The sequence below is a fragment of the Corvus hawaiiensis genome, chromosome 19 (assembly GCF_020740725.1).
Source record: "Corvus hawaiiensis isolate bCorHaw1 chromosome 19, bCorHaw1.pri.cur, whole genome shotgun sequence".
Taxonomy (NCBI): Eukaryota; Metazoa; Chordata; class Aves; order Passeriformes; family Corvidae; genus Corvus; species Corvus hawaiiensis.
This window is the reverse complement of record NC_063231.1, coordinates 6,563,461-6,571,556: the sequence shown is the minus strand read 5'-3', so window position 1 is coordinate 6,571,556 and position 8,096 is coordinate 6,563,461. Positions and strand designations below refer to the sequence as shown.

General features: G+C 46.1%; 1 protein-coding gene across 1 annotated transcript; it reads right to left on the bottom strand.

Annotated features, from left to right (window-relative positions):
* Positions 1-101: 101 nt before the first annotated feature.
* LOC125335759 (ankyrin repeat domain-containing protein 40-like) lies at positions 102-6,975 on the bottom strand. Its single transcript, XM_048323616.1, has 5 exons — positions 6,687-6,975; positions 5,991-6,139; positions 4,129-4,614; positions 3,452-3,627; positions 102-2,737 (listed from the first exon to the last, which is right to left on the bottom strand). The coding sequence occupies exons 1-5, from the start codon at positions 6,818-6,820 to the stop codon at positions 2,594-2,596; spliced, it is 1,089 nt and encodes a 362-aa protein (XP_048179573.1). The 5' UTR covers positions 6,821-6,975; the 3' UTR covers positions 102-2,593.
* Between the last annotated feature and the right edge of the window lie 1,121 nt (positions 6,976-8,096).

Sequence of the window (8,096 nt, the reverse complement as noted above, 5' to 3'; positions counted from 1 at the left end):
ATTTTTCAAAGTTGCATTAAAATTTTAAGTGTCTTGTCCACTCTAGAGTGATCCCCCTCACATCCTCCTACTCCCCACCCTGAAAAAGGAAGAGATAGAGGTACTTGAAACAACTGATACTTTAATATAAGTGAAGAGTAGCAATGTCAGTTCAGTACAAGTTTGTAGTGCAAACAAAAGTCGTCCTTGGAAGAACAGTAAGTTTTGTAAACTTAATCTCAGTTGTCATTCCATCAGTTTATTGTTCAAAGAAAAAGCCCAACAAAAACCAGTTAATGTAACTAGTGTGCTTAGAGTTTATCAAACTGCATAAAACATACAAAAATATTTCTCTGAATGCATAGATTTACTGTTATTACAGTCAGATTATAAGTAGAGTTTGTATTAATACATTAACAGTTATTACTGGTGGAAACGAGAGCAAATAAAGCTTTTTAAACCAGCTGCCCTATAGCAGAATGCTCTGTAATTAGTGGAGATGGTCCTTACACTGACTTCCTAAATTTATTTCCTAAATAATAAAGGAGCTGGAAAGAATTAGATACACTTATTAATTTTGAGCCATTTAACCACTACTGTTTTTCAGACAGTTATTGCACATAATCTGAGCTAGCCTCCAAGCTGTGCTGTAAAGATAAATACACAATTGTTAAAATAAAACCTTCTTTCCTGTCCTACAAGAAAAACAAAGCAGGAACCTTAGTTAAGAAGTTTTACTTCATACTGTGTCACAGTCTTGAGCTTCCCAGGAGTTGAATCTGGCATTAAAGTAGCTCAGCTCCTGGCTGGAGAAAAACCAGGACTGAGAATGGGAAGTTAGCTGGGTTGAGGTGATGTGTATGGAACAGGGGCGAAAGGATGATAATTATTTTGACTGCAGTAGGCAAGAATTTTAAGCCTAACATTAACTTGGTGAAATCCTGAGCCCAGAGTCAAGCATCTCCTCTGCTGGCAGAAAAGGCGTTTCTGAGTTCTTCTGGCATGCAGCAGCTTGAGGGAGTCTTCCAAGGTAAAGCAGGACAGAGGGACGGTGGCAGCCATGGTGGTGCTGTACTATTTATAGTTCGACTGTCAACACTGCAGTCCAGATCATCAACAAACACAGCACCAGCTGTGCAGAAACTGCTCTAGAGCAGCTTCATAAAGCAGAGATGGAAGGAAAATCAGTACAATTTGGGGCGGGGGGAAGGGAGGGGAGAAAAAGCAGCTCATGCAGAAAAAGCAAGTCCCTCACTCCTCCACCTGCCTCAAGACCCAATTAAGGTTTTTGGTGCAAAGGTCAGCATCATGTTTTTTGGTAAAAAAGAAAACAGCCTCCAGAAGTGTAGCTTTGCAGGCTGCCATGTTACCAGGAAGAGCTTCAGGCTGTTTATACTCCAGCAATGCTGTGACTTAAATACTTCAACCCACAGGTGCATTTTTTTCATTACTGACTTGCTTAAATGAAAGTTAAACAGTCTGTAGCTTAACTAGAGTTGGGGTTTTTTTCACTCCCCACAAAGAAGAGGGGGGAAAAAAAAAGTTGAAAGCACCAAGAGGCATTCAGCCCTTTTCAGTACTCACCTGACTAAAACAATGCTACAGTGACAGTAGACTGTGCACGATGAAAAGTTCCGAGTTCGTTACTCGCTCGTGGTGTGTTTCCCATCTGGTGGCTCATGAACGCATGCTGTGTTCCTTCCCTGTGATCTCCCGTGAGGACACTGCTGTGCTGCTCCTCACACAGCATCAACCACCACCCCCCCTGGAACTGGTGTACGAGGGAGTACCACAAAGAGCTTTCCTGTCTTCACAATACTGACACCTGGTGTGAATAATGCACACACTCTCACCGGTCAGAAAGTAAATAAAACCACGGACACAGATTGGGGATCCCCTCCCCATCTCCTGAAACAAGGGCTTTCTCTTGAAAGGGCACTTTAACTCGATTGGGACTTAATTAAGGAACATTTAAGAGAGACTTGCATTTTTTGGTGGAAGTACAGTATTCTCACAGGGGAAATAAATATTTAAATATGGACATGCTTATTCCACTTATTTTCAGCCCAGTAAAAGGGTTTTTCCTGCTGCTTGTGAGCATTAAATATCTCTATACAACACATCTTGGTGAGTGTTTGTGAGGGGCAAGAGATTAAGGACTTGCACATTTATATTTTTAGAGAGCAACTATTCATTGTGTGTCTCTTTCATTTAATTTAATGAGGAAGTTTAAAATACATATATACACACAGAGACGCACAATTTCCTGAACCTTCCCGTGAGTCTTACTTGGTCAGAGTGGGTGTACTTAACATAATTTTCATATCCATAGTTACGTCTTTCAATGCCCCCTGCTGCCAAATACAACCAATAAACTTCCTTGAAATACATTGGAAGTATGTGATTTTACTAGACAAATGAGGTATCCCTTGGCTGAATACAGTATCAAGTAAAAAAATAAAAGCAAACGAGATATTAAATATAAAATATAAACTATTAGTTAAAATAGTAACCCTAACAATAACTTAAGGTTTTACACACACTTAACTCTCTGCCTTCCAAAGGCAGCACGTGTCACTGCCGGGTGTTCCCACTGCAGAGGCAGCTCCCAGGGTCAGTAGGTCAGCTTGGATGCTCGGCTGTTGTAGCACGGCCGCTCTGTCAGTGCGGCCCCAGCATTCCGGAAAGGAGAGCTGTCACTTCTCACAAGGACCAGCTCCAGCTCTTGGAAGTCCTGGAGTCTGGCAACATCCTTGTCCTTGTAAGAAACAGACAGAATAACACATTACTCCTGACATAGTTGGTTGTTACTATTTATAAAATAACTATAGGAAGTAAAAACTAAAATTCCAGGGACATCACACCCAATAATAGCAAAAAATAATGAAAAAAGAAATTCTATCAGCATATACTCATTAAAGGTGTAGCAGGTTTGCTTGTTTGGTTTTTTTCCTCAAACTTTTTCTTCTTCTTGAATCTCATTATCATTTGGCTGTATTTGTGCATGTCACTTAACCAAGAGTTGTGACCACTTTCATTTACAGACCTCCAGAATGTATATTTTTGGAACAGAAGAGCAGGTTCATCTGTTAACAGCATATCTTTAAATTATTCATATGCCAATTTGTGGAGATCTTTTCCTCTTACTGTTTGTTCTTTTTAGGCAAAAAGTGAAGCAGTACTTGGCAATTATGTTAAAAGCATCCTAATGCACTGTTTCTGATACATTTTTAAAAAGTCAAGCTGTAATAATTCCATATGTTTTAGGAGCAGAAATACTCTGCTTATTTTGACAAGAATATTTTTTTTTAAGTTACGATGAGTTTTAAGAGAAGTCCAACATCCCTTTGAATCTGTCATCTTAAGTTAGATTTTATTTAACAAAGGTGGCATTTTGCCAATCTTTACAAAAATACCTTCTCTGACGTCTGCAAAGTGCAAAGTCAAGTTAATCTCTGGTTTCTATTCTTACCTTTCTTACAAGTGTATTGGGTAGCTTTCTGATCTTCTCTACTTGCTCTGGATTAACGCCCAGTTCACAGCAGCTCACTCTGAGCAGATCTTGATAGGTCAGTTCTTGTCTGTCCAGTTCAATCTCAATGAAGTCACTGTCTCTCAGGTTCTGGACTCTGACCTTGAGCACAAGTTCTGACAGAGAAACAAAAGGTTAACAACAAAAAAGACAACCAACCGAAACCTAGCATTACAGTATTTACCATTATCTTCTGAATTCAGGTTTTCTAATACAATCCCTGTGATCTCACTGAGAAACACTGTGCAGTTAACAGAAGCTTCCAGCAAAAATACACAGGAGAACCATGTTAACACTGTTGAAACTGATCCATCCAGTCACAAAGTCGAGTTGTTACCAAACTACCAGATCTGCATTTGATGTGAATCCAGTGCAAAATCTAATTTTTCATGTTACATGGACTGATCTTTCCCATTGTTTTGCAAAGTATTACCATGGTTAAAATACAGTATAACAGACATTTTACTTAACTGAGCAGGAGAAAGTTCAGGGCACTTTTGGCAACAGAATTCAACATCTCTGCCTCTCTCCTACTAGAGTCTGAAGTGGAATTATTACTTAACTTCATTGTTCACCCAGTAACTGTAACAGAAGGATGAGACACGGCACCTCTTTACCTTGCATGTTACACGGGAATGTTCCAGTGAAGAAGAAGGGCTGGAAGGCAGGTGCGGAGCCACTGGGGGAGGTGTCGGGCTGCAAAGGCATGGCCTGGCTGGACTGTCCCGGGGAGCAGAGCCCCAGACTGGGGGGCATGGCCGGGGGGCACACGGGGCCGTTGGGCACCCCTGGGGTGGCACACGCTGAGGCTGCAGTGACAGTGGGCACGGGGGGTGGCCCGGCCGCAGCATCCGGTGCTGGAAAAGCCTCATCACTGCTGCACGACGTGGGCGTGCAGATGCTTTCGGCCTGAGTTGCTGATGGACAAGGGCTGGTTTCACTCTGGGAAGCAGAAGAGATGGAAGCACTTTCATTCTGGGATTCTGCCAAGCTGCCTGGAATGCTTTCTTCGGTGTAAACGTAAGGGAATGGTGGGTTGGCCAAGTAGTTCGCAACAATGGGCAAATTTAAATCCTTCACTCCTTGACATTCAGTTTCTTCCTCTATTGATGATGTTCAAAAATGAGGGGTAGGGGATGGAGAGAGAAAACAAACCATCATGTTATTGGATAGATCTTTCTCATTTTGAATATAGTTCGTTTTCCTATTGTGTCTTGACACTACATCACATTCCAAGGTCATCAAAGAATGACGCTAAGCACAACAAGCATGTAACACTTGGAGGCCAGTAGGTGTAAAGTGAAAGAAAAACCTATCAACATCTTCAGTATATTCTGTTTTTTAAAAACAAAAGTGGGGGGAAAAAAATAACCTTTGAAAGACACATCATTTCTAGCAGTTTTATTCCAGCCCTTTCAAATGAATTGGATGACCAGGAGTCTTTTACTCAATCTCATATTTAAATGCTTTTAATAGCACTGCTGTAAAGAGTTTATTATGACCCAGGCCAGCAAATTCAACCCAATACTTCTTCAGGCAAGTGACTACTTGCTGTAATACCCAAACAAGCTCTTCTCTTGCATAAAAGCACTGCAGTAAGTGACATTCCTGCCTGACTGAATATTACAGAACATAAATAGTGATGTCAAAGCAGTTCACAAAGATTTGCTCAATGATACCACACTCCCAGAATAAAAACTAGGAAAGAAGGTAAGTGATGTGTTTATTCCCCAGGAAACACATGAAAGCTTAACAGACAGAAAAATAAGAGAGCTGTGAGCAGAGTTCATCCACACGTGCTTGACAGTTTAGATGTTAAAAACAGGTGAGTCGTTTGCCAGAAACTAAGCCCAAGAGATGAGCACCTTGCCCAAATTAGCAGAAGACAGCACATTTCCAAAGGTAAAGCACTTAAGAATTTTAATCTGGAGCACAGTACCTAGATACTGATGGCGCTTGCTGCGTTCAGGAGTGTCACAAACATCTAACTGGGTTTGCTGTGCATATGAAAAGTGTAAGATGGCAGAATTACAGGGCAAAAATTAATCATACTGGCAAGTCACACTATAACAAGGTGCTCAGAAGGCGTAACTTCCTGAGTGATAAGAGTTGTTTTGAGGGGATTTGTAATATTGATCATGGTCAGACCACAACAAACTGTACAATTGTGAAAGCCCTCATTTGCAGCCTGCATGCCAGCTTTAGCTTAATGACAGCAAACAAGAGTGCAGCAGCACACTTCCCAAACCACACAGCTCTTCCACTTCTTGGTGACACAGCTCAGAACACAAGGCCTTTCTACCCCAAATCTGCACGTCTATTTGCCCAAATATGAATTCCAGTTATAAATCAGAGCTATCTAGTGAGATACAATGGTCCTAGACAAGGTTTTGCCAATTACTGCCTCAGATAAAAGCACTAAAACCACTTTAGTGTTTAGACCAAGAATTCTAGATAACTTTGAAGATGAGAAGGGTACCTCCCAAAATCTTGCGGATGTCTGGTTTCGATGTTAGCTGTGCTGCCAGCTCTCCCTTAGCAGTGAGGATTTGCTTGTCTGCGCCAGCCTCCAGCAGGCAGGACACCACTTGGGCATGGTTCCGCTTACAGGCCCAGTGCAGGCAGGTCCTGCGGGAAGGAAGCAGAAGGGTTGGGATTCCTCGTTCTGGCTCCTCCTCACCAGCCCCGTCCTGCTTCACCCGAGTTATGCATAAAGTGGTAACTGGGAATAAAGTTTCCTTCACTGAGGCACTTTTTAAAAGTTCTGAATGTGTAAGTTGTGCAGGGCAGGGCCCTCCTTTGCCTTGCAGAGTGGCTCTCACTGCTGTCCCACACGAGCGACTGGACGAGGACCTTGAGCAAACACGCTGTGACAGGTGGAAGGAGGGCGACCTGTTTTTATCGTGATCCTCTTTAGCAGTAAATCTCCGCGCCTCCCGAGATTAGCTTTTCCGTTTTTGTAAATGGGAAAACTAAGAAAGACAAGAGCTCCGTCCCCGAACCAGCTCCCTCAACCCCGCGCCTGATGGTGGGTCGGGGGGAGCCCCGGGCCCAACCACCCCGAACACCGCCTCAGAGAAGGGCAGCGGCGGAAAGAGCCGGGCCCCGCAGCGACCCCGGCCCGCCCCGCGTCCCCCGCAGCGCCGGGACCCCGCGCGGCGCCGCCGCCCCTCACCAGCCGTTGATCTCGTTGCGGGAGTCGATGTCCGCCCCCGCGCCCAGCAGCCGCCGCACCTCCGCCACGTCCCCCAGGGCCGCCGCCTCCCGCAGCCGCTCCTCCAGCTCCCGCGCCTCCGCCGCGCCGCTCATGGCCGGGGCCACGGTCGCCGGGCAGGGCCCCCCCTCGGCCCGGCTGCGGCCCCTCCCCGCCGCTCCGGAGCCCGTCGGGAGGAGCCGGGCGGCCTCAGCGCGGCGGAGCCGGGCCCTGCCCGCCCCGGGGCCCCGTTCCGGCCCTCACGTCCGCCGCCATCTTGAGCCTGGGGCAGGCGGACGGCGCTGGCGCTGCCCCGGGCGGGGTACGGCCCTTACCTGGAGTTCTCTGTCCGGTTCTGGGCTCCTCAGCACAGGAAAAACAGGGAGCTGCTGGAAAGCGTCCAGCAAAGGCCACAATGATGAGGGGTCTGGAGCATCTCTCTGATGCAGAGACACTGCGAGAGCTGGGCCTGTTTGGTCTGGAGAAGACTGAGAGGGGATCTCATCAGTGCACTTAAATATATCCAAGGAGTGTCAGAGGATGGTGTCACACTCTTTTCATTGGTGCCCAGCGACAGGACGAGGGGCAATGACCATAAACTAAAACACAAATAGTTCCACCTCAACACTAGGAAGAACTCCTTTACATTAAGGGCGATAGAGCTCTGGAACAGCTGCCCAGGGAGGCTGTGGAGTCTCTGTCTCTGGAGGTGTTCCAAACGCACCTGGATGTGTTCCTGTGTCACCTGCTCCCGGTGACTCTGCCTTGCAGGGGGTTGGACTGGGTGATCTCCAGAGGTCCCTTCCAACCCCAGTGATTCTGTGATTCTGTGCCACCCCCGACCCCAGGCACTGAGATGGGGGCAGGGTGAAAATCCAAGACTGGAGTGTTTCCTCTGACGGGTTCATCCCACCCTCACCTGACATCCTGAGCCCTCTGTGGGGGTTTCAGGGGACACAGCTCCTGGGAAGAGGGGAAAAGCTGCAGGTAAAAACTGCCTGCCTGGCAAAGGCACATCATAGAATTATTTAGGTTGGAAAAGACCTCCAAGGTCTTTGAGTCCAACCCTTCATCCATCACAGTGGCCTTGCCCTTTTCGGGGTGTTTTTAACCAGCAGCCTGTTTCCTGCCCTCGAGCTGTGAGGCTGCCATGGGCTGGGAAAGGACTGCAAGGATGGGTAAAATCCATGGGTTGGGAGTGAAACCCACCACGGGTTTCCCCAGACACTTCCAGCCCTGGCACCCCCTGTTCCCAGCCCTTCCCTCTCCAGTGTGTTGCTCACACTCTTCATTAAATCACTGTGGCGTGTGTTGGGGAGCTCATTTAACTCCAGGCTTTCTGTTTTGACATCAGTGTCTGCCACCAAGGAGAAATTTTCACTAAGCTATATT

Coding starts and splice junctions, on each gene's coding strand:
- LOC125335759 (XM_048323616.1), bottom strand. CDS start 6,820: ATGAGCGGCGCGGCGGAGGCGCGGGAGCTGGAGGAGCGGCTGCGGGAG. Junction 6,140..6,686: donor CGCAACGAGATCAACGGCTG/GTGAGGGGCGGC, acceptor TCCTTCCCGCAG/GACCTGCCTGCACTGGGCCT. Junction 4,615..5,990: donor CATCCGCAAGATTTTGGGAG/GTACCCTTCTCA, acceptor CATCATCAATAG/AGGAAGAAACTGAATGTCAA.